General features: G+C 41.4%; 1 protein-coding gene across 1 annotated transcript in view; it reads right to left on the bottom strand.

Moving 5' to 3' along the window:
- Positions 1 to 1,017: 1,017 nt before the first annotated feature.
- The window catches only part of LOC139659307 (leucine-rich repeat-containing protein 24-like), a 28,321-nt gene continuing 13,232 nt past the window's right edge, over positions 1,018 to 16,106 (bottom strand). Inside the window, exons 5-7 of the mRNA XM_071537533.1 lie at positions 11,986 to 12,248; positions 8,292 to 8,882; positions 1,018 to 1,446 (exon numbers count right to left, since the gene is read on the bottom strand). Coding sequence (XP_071393634.1) covers positions 1,018 to 1,446; positions 8,292 to 8,882; positions 11,986 to 12,248 — 1,283 coding nt within the window. The remainder of the gene's footprint in view (positions 1,447 to 8,291; positions 8,883 to 11,985; positions 12,249 to 16,106) is intronic.

The following is a 16,106-nucleotide window of genomic DNA, read 5'->3' as shown; positions in this document are numbered from 1 at the left end:
AGTGCGTCAGCCATCTCATTGGCTTATAGAGGTAAGTCACTCTGTAGCACTGAAATGGACAAGAATTTGGTCAGAATTGATCAGCATAATGGGAAATGATAGGAAATTAAGGCCTGGAGAATTAATCTTTAAGATCTTCTCTCTTCGATGATTATCCAGTTCCCCACTTTTCAATAAATTCTATTTGTCTTGAGTTATTTACAACAAAACACTTGCTAGTTTTAAACCCTGCTACAGTGAAGACAGTGAAAGGATTCCAGTATGAAAGTGGTTCTGATGTATGCTGACCCAGATGTAAGGTACAGGAATGTTCAGTTGTGTAGTCAGTGGTATATGAGTTTTACAGAGTACATCTACCTTTTTCTCTGGAGCACACTAGCTTTTATCTGCCTGGTCACCCACCTGTCAGCCTAGTTACCACTGACTTATATTGGACAATGGTGTCACAATATATCCATCTATCAGCCTACTTACCTTTGACTTATATTGGCGTGCAGGGTTACAATGCATCCACTGGTCCCCCTAGTTACCACTGACTTTTATTATAGTGCGAGGTCACAGTTTACCCATCTTTCAGCTTAATTACCACTGACTTACTGGAATATGAGCTCTCCCCAGTATGTCCACCTCTTCTACTACCAGTACATTACTGGGAGGTGAGTCTTTTTAGTCCATTTTAGCAAAAGGCAAGTCTTGGGCCAGGGTCTCTTCCGGCATGACACAGCCTCTCATTCAAGGTCTATTTGGCTTGGATGAGGTTTGCCATGACTCTGGAACATAAGCTCGTTTTTGCAGAACCAGTAGATTTAAAAAGTAAATCCTTCCACAGGGATGAGTATTTCTCTCAGATTCCAGCAGTAACATGGTCCCTAACACCCTTGAGATAAAATGTGACACACTTTGCGGTGGACTATTGTCTCAGACACACTGCTGCATTAAAACCACACACTAGAGCAGTAAAATCTAACATCACATCCCTTCTCTGTCTTTGGTGATCCAGTGGATCCTCCCCTCCCTTCAACAGTGGATCTCATAGGCGATCTGAGAGTCCATGAAGAGGCCTGTATGGTTGAGAAACATTCCCTCGGCCTCTGACGTGATCACAGGCTCTGCCTCCCCTCCCTCCCCTGCCATCCTCCGCATGGTCCGTATGTCGGGCTCCTGCTGCTGCTGCTGCTGCTGCTGCTGCTGTTTGTTGGGGGCCAGGGCTGGGCTCATGGTCTGGCCAGGCCCTGAGGAGAGGGCGGGGCTGGAGGACAGGGCCTCTGACGGGGCGGGGTAACCCAGGTTAGTGGTGGTGACAGCTGTGGGCGGTGCTGGTGGCAACACAGGTTTGGCCCTGTTGAGGACGTACATCTCATGGCCACGCTCATCACGGTACTCCTCCAGCTGGGCAAAAGTGGTTGGGCCATCAGAATAGTCATTCACGTAGAGGATGCTCTCCTCCTGCGTGTTAAGATGGAGCTTTATTAGTATTATGTACATCGCAATACAGTGGAATATTTAAAAGAAAAAAAACAGAAACAAAAAAGAAGAAATGTACTGGCATGCTCTGTGTGTATGGAAAATAAAAAAAACAGAAAGGTCGTGGAGTGTAAACAAGGTGCTCTTTGGATGGCCAAGTAAGAGAATTGGCTAAGAAGCATGGAAGAAAAAGTTCAGGGTACGGGACAGGGTTTTCCTTCGGGGACCAAGGCACTCTTGCGTGGAGGTGTTGGGTCCATCACCCTAATGAAGACTGGCAGACTTTACTGACTTGAGCTGACCTGACTTTATGCTTTATCTCTGACCCAAAACCTCCATGCAAGAGTGCCTTGGTCCACAAAGGAAAACCCTGTCCTGTAGATAGATAGATAGATAGATACTTTATTGATCCCGAAGGAAATTCTGGTGTACAGTAGCTTCCAATGTGTACATTACGAGATAGGAAGGTACAAATAAAAATTCTGAAAAAGCACGATAAGAAACCCAGGTACCCAGGTAAACAGCTTTTTCTTATTATTTCAAAGTGTTAAGTGTTCTACAATTGCACTGAAAGACACACATTAAATGTAATCAGCTGAAAATGTAAAGAGAAACTGCAATTTGTTGCTAATGAGAGGGCAATTGCTAGGGCCGGGTATCACAGTTGTGTAGTGTTTAGGTATTTACTAAATCATATCAATACAGCACCAAAAATTGTGAAGGCATTCGGTGCCAACCTCCAGTGCTTGATCCAAAAATCTATTTTTACAAGCAACACAATCAACAAGTTACCAGAAGTCCATTAATTTCCTATAGAGCTCAGCGACAAGGGAAACTGGTGCTGGAACCCTATTGTATTTGCTAGAATTCTCTTTCTTTCTTTTTTCTCTGATAAAAGCGTCTGCAGCTCTGAGACCTTAAGTCCTACATCAATCATATTTCGCAGGTGGTCTCCTATGGCCCCCCACTACCAAAGCAAGGCCAGCGACTCATGTTGGCCAGATGGTAACGCTATAGCGGTTCAGTCTGTAACTCTACACCGTATGTAGAATTGACGCAAAACTTCATACATATGTTCAGATCGTCAAGTTTCACAACTTTGCAATTAGGACCATCCATGCTGTCTTCTATCTTGAATTTCAATTCAATTTCAATTCAATTTCAATTATTGACCTATTAACACCAAATTTTGTACACATTCTTTCATGTCAATGTTTATTTGAATAGGGACAGATATGTAGACAGATTATTAAAAAAAAAACAATAGTGTGATGTCACATATTTATAGCCCATGATTTTGTTAAAAACGTATTGTTAAAAACAGATATAGAATACAACAGATATAGAATACACACACAAAAGGATGTTGTCAACTTAAGAAAGATGGTTCCAAAGATATTATTTACAGGTACGCACACATATCTCAGTCCACTGAAACTGTCTACCAATTTTGGTGCAAATAAAACAAAAATTAAGAGAGCCAATTGGACGCCTGGGTGTGTACAAAGTTTGGTCAGACAAATCATACATATGTGTGCTATAGCGCCACTATCTGACCAGTATATGTGGGCTGCCTTGCCTTAGCAAAGAAAGAAAGAAAGAAAGAAAGAAAGACAGAAAGAAAGAAGACTTTCAGCTTGGGATGTCCCAATCAACTCGTTCAGACAACTGTTCTGAGGGACAATCCCATATTTTTGTCATTCTTTTTTTTTCTTAAACAGTTAAACACCTATGTGTTACAAGCATCACTCTAATGGATCTAAAATCTGTAAAACCAAACCAAGTTAGGCCTAATAAGCTTAATATTCCATTACACCAACTACCATATGCCATCATGCAGCCTATGTTTACTTACTAGCTTGTGCCTATTTGTACCATTAAAGGCTGCTTTTTGCATGTTATCTTCTTGCTGTAGAAGACTGCTCTGCATTATTAGTAGCTGTAAGTATAACTTCCATTGCCTTAGCGCGCTTTCTAGCAAAAATTATATTGAAAACATAAATGAAACTTCCTCTGTAGTCAGCGCCATTATTAACAGCTGATCAGTGTAAACAAACACTTGTGCGTATCTTGCATTTGCTTAGCAACAAAAGCAGTAATGATTGTGAAAGGGCAGCTTGCAGACAAACTGGCAGATTGATGACTGTGAATGGGTCTGGAATTAACAATGCCACATTTCCAATAACATGTTTTTGCTGGTTTCTCTGTCTGAAAGGACAGACAATGTTAGCTTGAGTAGTTTTGAAAAAAAAACGATAACTAACTGAAACTGTATTTCAGTTAGTTAGTATTTTAGTTAGTTTACAAAACTAACTAAAATACACTAAAATTATAGAGAAAATGTCTTTAGTTTTCGTCTTTGTCAATTTATTTCATACATAAGCCTAGTATTTTGAATTTTTGAATCTCACCCCTGACAAATACCCCATATTACAAAAAAGACTAAAACTAACACTGAAACTATAAAAACTAAACTAAAACTAAGCATTTTCAAAAAATAAAACTAAACTAAACTAGCAAACCCGCTTTAATAATTAAAACTAAACTGAAATTGAAAACAAAAAGTCAAAATGAAATAAAAATAAAAACTAATGAAAAATGCAAAACTATAATAACCTTGCTTTAGAAGGAGCAGGAAGCCCCCAACCCCCTGTCACCATCCGGGGGGGGAGGGGGTGGGGGGAGGTAGAGATGGTGCACTATTATTGGATCCTAGGAGTGCAGCTCAACAATAAACTGGACTGGTCGGACAACACTGAGGCCCTGTACAGGAAAGGACAGAGCAGCTGTTCTTCCTGAGGAGCCTCACGTCCTTCAATGTGTGCAACAGGCTGCTGCAGATGTTCTACCAGTCTGTAGTATTAGGGCTGCCTTCTAGAACTCTACCAAATTTAGCAGGGCGGTTATGTCTAAACTGGAAATGAGCTCTCCAGTGCCCCGATGCTGTTTGATTGGGCCAATAATGGATGGTTTGCCTCTTCTGTCTGCTGATTGGCCATAAAGTTTGATGGCGTTACGTGAATCCGTCGGTACTTTATAAGCCTTTTTGTGAGAAGCCACGCCCGTCACCACACCCCTCTTTGACCAATTGGTATGACAAGTTAATCGGTTCTTCCTTGCCCCATGACCAATCTTTCCACAAAGTTGTGTGCAAATCATTGAGATATCCTGCAAACAAAAAGACAAACAGATGGAATGGGGCAAAAACATAACCCCCATACAACTCTGTTGGCGGAGGTCAAAAGAAAGAATACAATAAAAGAAGCATTGGAGGCATTTGAGACATTTGAGGAAATGCATATATTCTATCAAATATTTCATGTATTTATGCCATTACTATAATATAGTTGTGTTATATTGAATCCAATCCATGGTTGCAGTGATGCGCTCAAAATCATTTGGATTATTGTTTTATGACCAAATAGTTCCCCCCTTGTGTGTTGTTTGTAAACAGATTAGTGTTTCTTACTGCTGTCATAGTAAAACATGCTTTCTGATAAAGCCTTTCACTGCAGTTTTCCCAAAGCAGTTTTATCTACAAAGAGCAGACTGAGACTATTTATTCACAGGACTGTTGTTTGTGTAAGCAGCCTGTCGCCTAGTTAACTGAAACAGCATGCTCACAGTTAGCAATGCTCTAAGCCAGTGGTTCTCAACGTGGGGTCCGGGGACCACCAGGGGTCCTTGAGAGGGTTCCAGGGGGTCCCCAGCAAATTGATGAATTGTTAAACATCACCAGTATTTCATTTACAAGACGTTAATGCAATTATAGAATGTAGAATAATTACTATTTTGATCATAGTTTCACTGTTATCTCTCTACCTAAAATACAAATAGTCATGGAATTCTGGACAAAATCATATCTAACAATAAAAATATTCTCAGATTTGGGTCCGAGAGACAAAATCTCATCAAATGGGGGTCCGTGGCTCTAATGCTTACTAAATTAGGGTCCTTGATATGAAAAAGGTTGAGAATCACTGCTCGACGCCATAGTAAACGGAATTGACCCAGTCACAGTATTTTTGCTATGGCCGCACTTTAGGGGCACATCATGTTTTGGGGTATCCACCATTTTGTATGGAAAGGGAAGACACAGCAGAGTCTCACCCTGGAGATATCTTACATGTAAAACAACCTATAGGTCAATACTTAGTATGTCAACATTCAGCTAACACTTCACCTTTGAGCTGGAGTAAAAACCTGCTGCAAAATTGTATAACTAACTCCACATGCTCCAAACTTTATCAATAACAACCAGGTCCACAGTGCATCACTGCCATGCAGCTATAATTTCTAGTTTGTCAGGATACTTCTTCTTTTTCTCCAAGTGTCTGGAGCTCAAAAACTGTAAGACCGACAGCTACCAATTTTGGCACATAGGTTTGAAATGTCAGTCGCTACTCAGGCAACAAAAATTAGACCGATTGCCTGGATGACAGTGCTATAACATGTAACTTTACGCTTTGGCCAATAACCGTCAAATTTCTTTTTTCCAGAGATTCCTTGGATCAAGCCAAATCTAGTTCACATAGTGTAATCACTTTCTGCCATATTGGATTTTAGTAACTGTTTTTCGGCTTCTTCTTTTTCAATTTTTCACTTTTTGCCTACACAACACTACCAGACCAAGCTATACAAAAAGTTAATTTACCCCCCCCCCAATCAGTTAAGCAACATGGCCACAATTACTGGTGACTGGTGACTCCACGTGCATCGGAAGAGACATGGTAGTCTACACCCTCCCCAGAGGGGTTGCGTAACGTTGGGGACTTTGGAGCACATCAGGAATTGGCAATGACAAAATTGGAAGAAAATAGGGCAAAAAAACAAAACAAAAACAAACAAAAAAAATCTTAACAACGGTTGAAAAGGCTGCTATTGCACACTCAGCTGCCCCAGGGGATCCCTCTTTGACTTGGCTTGCCCAAGGTTTGTCCCATTTTTTCCTAATAAGGTTTTCTTCTTTCTGAGGGTCTACGGTTGGTTGTGCCAGGTAGGCTAGGCTAAGTAGGATAGTTAGGCTTGCTATGTCCAGTGGTGTGTCCAGGCCATTTTGACTGGGGTGGCCGAGGTGGGGCACAGGTGGTACTGAACGCTGCATTTAGGAAGGATGTAGGCAGGTCCCAGGTCAGAATTCTGAATTCCGAGTCAGAATTCTGACTTTAAACTCAGAATTCTGACTTTAAACTCAGAATTCTGACTTTATTCTCAGAAATCTGAGATTAATCTCAGAATTTAAATAGATTTTTCACATGTGGCTCTAATCCTCTTCCATACAAGGCCCAGGTTGAAAACAACCAGAATTATCAGGCATCACTGTCAACTGTATGCATATAAAAAAAATGTATGCTACTAACATTACTTCTTGGTCTTTATCTTCAGGTGTGTGCTGCATTCGTTTGGTCAGACATAGTGTTTTTTTCACATTGATCCATAATTTGGTCTTCTCTTTGCTCCCCTTGGCGTGTTTCTTGGAACTCAAGGAGCGTAGTTTTGGAAAAAGAAATTAACTGGCGTGATGGTCCCGCCTCTAACATGGCCATCAGCCAGTCATAACTCAGGATTTTGGGGTGGCACCTGGGGTGGCTAATCAGATTTCAGGGGTGGCCAGTGCCACCCCTGGCCACCCCCTAGACACGCTCCTGGCTATGTCTAAAACTCGCTATTGTTTTGCTTCCTCGTGTTTGTGTTAAATCATTCTGTTCTATGGTTGACTGTTGATTAGTTAGATCTAGATAGGCACATACTCTGAAAAGTCATTTGAGACATGCTTGTGATGAAAGGCTATATAAATAAATGAACTTGAAACTTGACTTGAAATTTAGAAAAATCTGGACCAGGCCATATTTCCTACACCACTGGTTGTGCTTGGGCCCCTACAATCACTGCTTGCAGCTGTAGTACTTTTTTTGAAAAAAAAAAAAAAAGATAGTTTGGGAGAAAGCTGAGATGGAACTACAGGGGCTGTGTGTTTGGTGGTCCTACCAACTTCAATGGAGTTTCAGCTGACATGGGGATGAGTAGTTACATAATGATTGAATTTTCATTTTGGGGCGAACTATTCCTTTAAGTCTCCCCAAGCATTTCTTGCTCCATCTCAGGGAACCCTTTTAAGTCATCGGATAGTAAAGATAATTTTATTATTATTGTGCATATCAAACAATTTCCAAGGAAAGATATTTTAATCTATTTATTTGTAGAGGCTGTTGTTGCCTCTATGAAAACTGGGACTAAATTTGTATATAGTTTTGCATATAGTCAGACAAGTGTAAAGAAAAAAAAGTATTGTTTGGTAATCAATATTGACTTTGGTATTGGTGCCAAAAATTATACCCAGCCTTAGCAATTACTCACACGTATTTCTTAATAGGTTGGTAGGGCTGAACAATTAATCGAAATTGTATCGAAATCGCAATATGGCCTACTGCAATTTTCAAATCGCAGGAGGCGCAATATTTGTTAAAGGTGAAATGTGTCAAAATACCATTTTAAATGAAATATTGTCGTGCTGCAGAGATGTCCTGGCCTACACGTCATATTCTACAGACTTAAGAAAACATCTTTGTTTGGTAGAGATCCTCGCAAAAATCACACCATAATCATTTTAATACGTTTTTCAATGAAAATGTGAATAATGATATCGCAAATCATATCGCAATTGCAATATCAGTCAAAATAATCGCAATTAGATATTTTTTCAAAATCGTTCAGCCCTATAGGTTGGACATTAAAAGTTCTTAAGTGTACTTTCTTAGTTTGTAATTTTTAAGAAATTCCCCTTGCTGAATTGAACCCAGCTGTCACACAGACAAACAGACACACACCTTCTCGGCTCCGTCGGCCTCCTTCTCTCTTTGGTGATGCCGGCTGTAGATCATGGCGACCAACAGGAGCGCAGTAAGAGCCAGGAGTGAGATGCCTACAGCTATGGCCGTTTGAGTGGCAGCTCCCAGGGCGCTGAAGGCCATGCTGCCCAGGGCGTACAACGGCTCGCGGCTCACATCCGAACCCACGGCGGGACGATGGTTCCTCAACCGTGGCCAAGATGGGTAGTACGGCGAGGAGACCTGGGACCACGACGCCCAGATGGAGGAGGAAGAGGAGGAGGAGGACGTGGACGAGTTGATGGCCAGCTGAAAGGTCAACCTGGCCACGCCCCCTGCGTTCCAGGCCTCACATTCATAGAAGCCCGCGTGAGCCACGGTCACGTTACTGAGAAACAACATGCCGCTGCCGGTGTCGGGGTCGAAGCGCTCGCCGTCGATCTTCTGCAGACGGACTCTCCCTTCCTCGGAGTGCTCCTCCGCTCCTCCGGCTCCTCCTCCTCCTCCGCCTCCTCCTCCGGCGCCCAGCTCCTGCACCAGGCCTCTGGGAGAGAGCACCATTTTGCCCTGGGACGCCTTCCTCCAGGTCACCTGCCGACGCACAAAATGTTTCTATCAAAAATGTCTTCAGTGTTGGGTTTATATCCATAGAAACAGAATTATAGTAAAAATGAACGAACATTTATAGATCTCTGCTTGCTTAACGCCAAAAAATGTATTGCACTGTTATGGAAAACGCTTCACAGACCAAGCACTAATCAATGGATAAGACAGATGTTATCAAACCTTCCATTAGAAAGGATAACTTACATATTGAAGGCTAAACAGCGTATATTTGAAAATATATGGATGCCCTTCAAAATGCCCTTTAATAGTTTATAAAGGTGACTATTAAATAATGTATAAATTAATACCTTAGTTAACATGAACACCATTAGTAAATGATTACCAGACACATTAGTTAACTGTTAATTAAGTTAACTGTTAATTAATTAATTAATTTACCCTTATCGTAATGCGTTACCCACTTTTGTATTTGTTTTAGTTTAGTTATTTGTAGCATTTCCTACTGTTATATAGGTTGACGAGCGATGAGAAATAAATTCTCTTGGTTCTTCTAATCTGCACGCACAGTTCTCATTGAGTGAGAACTGTATCTACTTTCATGAGTGTAGTCTGCCCTCTAGTGGTACTGGGTAGACATTACCTCGTTCACAACCCTCCCAAGTGTATATATAGAGTGAACAAGAATCATGTGGAGCCAACCCACTCTTTCGACTCTCGTTCATCGTTCACAAGAAGTCTTCCCTCTCTCACCTGCACATAATGGCCAACTGAATCAATGAGTGAAAGATCAATTGAATGAATCCTTTCACTGAGTGACTCATAAAGAATCTGAAATACTACAGTACCAACCAGCTTTAGTGAGTTCTCACCAAATGGAGACATTGCTGTTACCATAGAAATGTTACCCGCTCCAAAATCACACTTGGTTGGTTGTCAGACCAGAGTGATGTAACGTAAGTCTGCTAGCAACCTGTATATGTGATCGTTATTAATTCATACTTCTTTTATTTTTCTTATACTTGTTTTATATTTCTTATACTTGTTTTATGCTTTTTATATCTAGGATTGCTCTTTATTATTTTCAATTTATTTTATACTTGTACTTGTTTTATGCTTTTTATATCTAGGATTGTTCTTTATTATTTTTAATTTATTTTATTATTATACCTGTTTTATATTTCTTATACTTGTTTTATGCTTTTTATATCTTAGGATTGTTTTTATCATTATGTATTGATTTTTATTGTTTCTCTTGTAAAGCACTTTGAGCTGCATTTTATGATATGAAAGGTGCTATATAAATAAAGTTTATTATTATTATTATTATTATTATTATTGTTATTATTATTGACACTGTTCCATCATGTTTTTACTCTTAAATGTGTTTTTAGGGATAAGGAGAAGAGTCTTTACAAATCATTAATCACTATTCACAGTATTCCCATGATGTTGCATGTATTTACAATCAATATGGTGCCTTATGATATGACAGCTCATTGGCTGTGGCTGTCATTTGATTACATCACCTGTTAATGTATTACAATCACTTGTTATTTTCCTACCAAGGTGGCTGTGTGGTGATGTAACAGAGTACTATGAATTACATTATTCCATTATATTATTATTATTATTTAGTATCTGTTGAAAATGGGAATGGAACTGATGTCATAACTTGCAATCCTGTTTGGCAGGATTGCATTCTGGTCCTCGTGTGCCAGTGTCCTGCAAACTCTTGGTCCTGCATGGTGGTTAAAGCAATATTCCACTTAACATGGGGGTTATTCGGCACTTGAACCATAATATAAACTACCGTATTTCCTCTAATAGTGCCCGGTAGTCAATTAAAAGCCGGGTCTCCAATAATGGCCGGGGGCGTGGTCGACACGAACAAATAAAGGTGTATACCGGTAAACTCCTGGTGCCTGTTATATAATGTAACTGTAGTTTGTAGTAACGTACAAGTGCCACAAGATGGCAGTGTGCCACAAGATGGCTCGGCCAGCGGAAGTCTCTGGAGCATGCCGTCGTTGATTACCGTAATTATCGGAAATGCATTGCAGTAACAAAAAAACGGCTACCAAACGAACCCCAACAGAAGCAGATCAGAAAACAAGGAGGCTTCGTACTAAAATATGAGCAAATATACTTATCAAACACAGGGAATTAGAAAAAGGCCCGGGCCAATATTAGAGGAAATACAGTAATCACTGAGATCAGGTGCAGCTGGGATGAGTTTGTGTTCAGATTTTTACTTCCCATTCATTTGAATGAGGCCACAAAAATAGCCTGAAAACTTGCATTTTACAGACTACTGTGATTTTCAATTGACTGTTCGTCCAACGTTTTAGAACAAATAACATTTTTATTGATAGAAGAGAACATAGTGGAGGGATACCATGTAGGAGAGATAGTTCCTGTTTGGGAGACCGGATCTACTTTTAAATACTAATTTTAGTGTCAACCAAGAACTGCTTTATTGTCTTAAAAGCAGGATCTGTTGTTGAATCTGTTCACAAACGTGTTAAATGTAAGTTTTCAGGCTATTTTCATGGCCTCATTCAAACGCTACGAACATTACAAACTCATCCCAGCTGCATCTGATCTTGGTGAGACGTGTTTATGTGTGTTTATGTGTGTTATGTGTGTTTATGTTCAAGTGGAATATTGCTTTAATGAGTTAGATAGCTAGATAGAGTACTTTATTTATCCCCAAAGGGAAATTACAGTGTTGCAGCAGCAATTCACATAAATGACGAAAAACACACACAATGAGGTAGATAAAAGTCAGTACACGGAATTCACACAAAACCTACACTACAACTACTATAAACAATACAACTACTATACTACACTACACTACAACTACTATACTAAATAAAAATAAAAAATAAATAGAATAGAATAAAGTAGAATTTTAACTGTAAGGCAGGATATTGCTATTAATGTGCAAATTAAATGTAAAAAGTGCAATTGTGCATTGCAAGACATTGACCGGAGCTACTGCAACAGGCTGCCACTAGTGCGGCGCCATCTTGCTTTTTTTGTCATCAATGACAAATTAAAATAACTGGCAGGCAATTTTGGATGTTGAAGTAAACCAACGCCCCCTGGCAACTGTGGCCCTCACCTGTGGTCGTGGGTACCCAGAAGCATGGCAGGACACCCTCAGGCTCTCCCCCAGTCGCACAGCTAGCCTCCTGGGCTCTAGCTGTACCAGTGGAGGGATGCACACCAGGCTGTTGAGGGGCACTTCGACCAGGCTGAGGTGGGAGAGGCGCGGCGGCTCGGTGCAGACCAGGCGCCGCTCGGCCGAGCTGAGCAGCCGCTGGCCCTCCTCGTCGATCCAGCTCCTCAGCCAGTGGAGAGCGCAGTCGCATCGCCATGGATTGTCTGACAGAATGGTATAAACAAAAACACAGACAGACCTTATGTATAGTATTCAGTTGAAATCTCTGGAAGTCTTATTGAGGAAGCTGGTGGAGGTAGTGTTTGGGAATCTTTGATGTCTGGAAGGTGCAGAACTGCAGAGCAGGCCTACAACAACTGCATTTTAAGAGGTTTATTGATCTCGATGCATCAAAAGAGAGAACAAGCAAGCCTATGAACAAGTATTTGCCTTCTCTGCCAGCCAAGGCCAGCCAGCCTTTTACAGTTTCTCACCATTGTTTACACACTAAAACTGGCACTTGGGACACAATCACTGAAACCTGAAACTCATGTATCAAATCCCTAAACCTAGTCTGCAAACCTACAAGCACATTTTCTGCTTTTCACTCAGTTTGCAATTCTCTGTCACACTTTTTGCAAAACACTACACACAGTAATGTGTAGTTTTCTCTCATTCTCTACATTAGGCACAACATTCAAAAACTAAAATCACATGTGTTCATTTGGAAGCACAGCCATCCCAAATGCTTAAATTCATTTACCAATTGGCAACATCCTCTCATCACACAAACACTAATATCTGAATTGTTCACTCAGAAATCAGAGCTTTAGCTCTATAAAAAAGGCCACAGGTGAGATCTCTTGTTTTTGAGAACAATGGAAAACAATGATGCAGTGAGAGCTAGAGGAGGAGGAGTGACAGTAAGAGGAGGAAGAGGACAAAGAAGAGCAAGTTATCTCATATGAGATCCGATTTTTTTTTTTTTTTTTAGTATTTCATTTTTCAGTTTTTTCAAGATTCGTGAAGGTAAACACATACAAACAGGCCCACAAAGAAACAGAAAAATAATAATAATAATGAATACAAAAAAGTGGGAAAAACAAAACAGGAAACACAATCAATAATCGAACAGCTGCCAGATAATATACACAGCCTTTACAAACTCGTACCCCTACATTCACATGTCTATTGTACATTCACCATTCCTCTTAAACAGTCTATAAATGGGCCCCATATTTCTGAAAATTTCTTGGCTGACTTGGACCTATGGAATCGGATTCTCTCCATCTGTATAATTACAATCATCTCGTTAAGCCATTTTTGAAAACAGGGAGCGGAGGATGACTTCCGGTCCAGTAGAATAATCTTCTTGGCTGCAACCATTCCAAGCAACACAGCCATTAGCTCTTCACACGTGAGACCTGCAATGTTCTCTGAGCAACCGAAGAGAGCAACTTGGGGGTCGCGAACAATGTCTTTTTCATAGACTCTAGAGAACCAATCAAATATCCTTGACCAGAAGTCGTATAAAAGTGGACAAAGCCAAAAAAGATGTGTTACTGTAATGTACCCTCCTCTGCCTTACATCTTTCACACAGCAGAGAAATTGTGGGATAAATTCTATGAGATCCGGGTCACTTTGGTTCACCATGTGGTCGACATGGGTTGAGCATGAGGGAGGCTGGGCAGAGAGCCCAGCCCAACCTGAGCTTCACTGCTGCTTCCATCATCCAGACATTCAGAAATGAGAACAGGCAAGTAGCCTGATCCCTACACCATGCTGCTGTTCTTTATACTGTACTATACTGTAGCAGTAGTAGTAGTAGTAGTAGTCCTACACATCAGTAGGCCTGTGCTACTCAGTGATGGTTGGCCTATGTTACAGTAATGTGTCATTTCATATTGAAAAATAGAAATATTCTTGTACCCTAATCAATCACATCATGTTTTTAGATCTTCTGCAGAACTGAGAGACGACCAGTCTGTGTGAACAGCTTGTGATGCAGATGAGGTGTCCGACCCAAACAGGAGGCAGGATGCAGCTTCATTCTTTTTCAATTTTTATTTATTTTTTTATTTTTTTAAAGAAAAGCCTTTTTTCTGTTTTTATTCTACTGCATTGTGTTTTTGTATGTAGAACACTTCACATATCCAACACATATTCACCTCATCTGTCTTGGCCTACATAGACTTCTGTACTGAGACAGTACTAACCACCAAAACCATCAAAGTGTTTCCAAACCAAAAACCATGGTTGGACAGAAATGTACGGTCTCTGCTCGGTATGAGATGCTGCCTTCAGGACAGGCGACATGCTGGCCTACAGGAATGACCGGAGGGAACTGAACTGCATTAGAGAAGCTAAGTGCAGGTACAAGCAGCACATTGAGGGGCACTTTGAAAAACAACAACCCCTGTAGCATGTCCAGCACTCCCTGAGACCCTGAACCAGTTCTTCGCACGCTTCGACAACCAAAGCAGCAGAGTGAGAGCTCAAATGACACCGCCCAAGGGGGAGCATGTACTCATCCTACAGCGTCACCAGGTGAGTTCCACTCTGATGAAAACAGATGTCACCAAAGCAGCAGGACCAAACAGAGTGTCAGGCCGCACACTGAAGTCATGTGCTGACCAACTGGCGGGGGTGTTTACCAGCATCTTTAACCTCTCCCTACAACAGGCTGTAGTCCAACCTGTCTTAAATCCACCACCATCGTCCCTGTGCCCAAAAAGTCAGCAGTTAAAAGCCTTAATGACTATCGCCCAGTTGCTCTAACACCGGTTGTTATGAAGTGCTTTGAGAGGCTTGTACTATCTCACATCAAGGCCAGCACCCCCACTGATCTGGACAGCCACCAGTTTGCATATCGAGGAATCTACGGAGGACGCAGTCTCAATCGCACTTCATACAGCCCTGTCCCACCTGGAGCATCCAAACACATATGGCAGGATGCTATTCGTTGATTTTAGCTCCACTTTCAATACTATAATCTCCCATAAACTGGTAGACAAACTCAACAACCTGGGATTAGCCACTTCACTCTGCTTATGGATTATGGACTTCCTCACTAACAGACCACAAAATGTCAGAATGGGCAACCACACATTCTCGACCCTCATCCTGAACACAGGTGCACCGCAGGGCTGTGTGCTTAGTCCAGCCCTCTTCACTCTCTTCACCCATGACTGCACCCCCATCCACTCCTCAAACACTGTAGTGAAGTTTGTTGACGACACCACTATAGTGGGACTTATATCCGACAATGAGGAGACACACTACAGAGAGGAGGTCCAACATCTGGTCAAGCGGTGTTCGGACAATAATCTGGTCCTGAACACCACAAAAACCAAGGAGATCATTGTGGACTGTAGGGGATCCAGGAAGACCACACATTCCCCTCTCCACATAAATGGTCAGGAGGTGGAGAGTGTCAACGACATCAAATTCCTGGGAATCCATATAACAAAAGATCTCTCATGGTCCCTTAACACCTCCCACCTGGTGAAGAAAGCTCAACAGAGGATTTTCTTCCTAAGAAAACTCAAACAGGCCAAACTTCCCTCTCAGCTTCTAATAAACTTTTACAGAAGCACCATAGAGAGTATCCTCTGCTACTGCGCCACGGTGTGGTATGCCAGCTGAACCGCCGAGAACCGGAAGGACTTGGTCCGGGTGGTAAAAAGGGCACAGAAGATTGTGGGAACTGTGCTCCCAAACTTGGACACAGTGTATGCTAGCTGTCTACACAAGAAGGCTAGCAACATCAGTAAGGACCCAACCCACCCAGGTCACAGTCTGTTTGTCCCCTTGCCATCGGGAAAGAGATACAGACAGTGGTGGAAGAAGTACTCTGATCCTTTACTTAAGTAAAAGTAGCAATACAGCAATGTAAAAATACTCCATTACAAGTAAAAGTCCTTCATGAAAAATGTAAGCAGCATGTTACTGTTATAGCTGCTGGAGGTGGAGCTATTTTGAAATACTTTATATACAGTTAGCTAGTTTAGTCCAGTGGTTCCCAACCTAGGGGTCGGGCCCCTCCAAAGGGTCACCAGTTAAATCTGACGGGTCGTGAGAT

This window comes from Centroberyx affinis, unplaced genomic scaffold, assembly GCF_046629955.1.
Source record: "Centroberyx affinis isolate AG114_WGS23_722 - 3 ecotype Tasmania unplaced genomic scaffold, CSIRO-AGI_Caff_v1 ptg003064l_1, whole genome shotgun sequence".
Lineage (NCBI taxonomy): Eukaryota > Metazoa > Chordata > Actinopteri > Beryciformes > Berycidae > Centroberyx > Centroberyx affinis.
The sequence above is the reverse complement of the archived record's forward strand: the minus strand, read 5'-3'. Positions and strand labels throughout refer to the sequence as shown.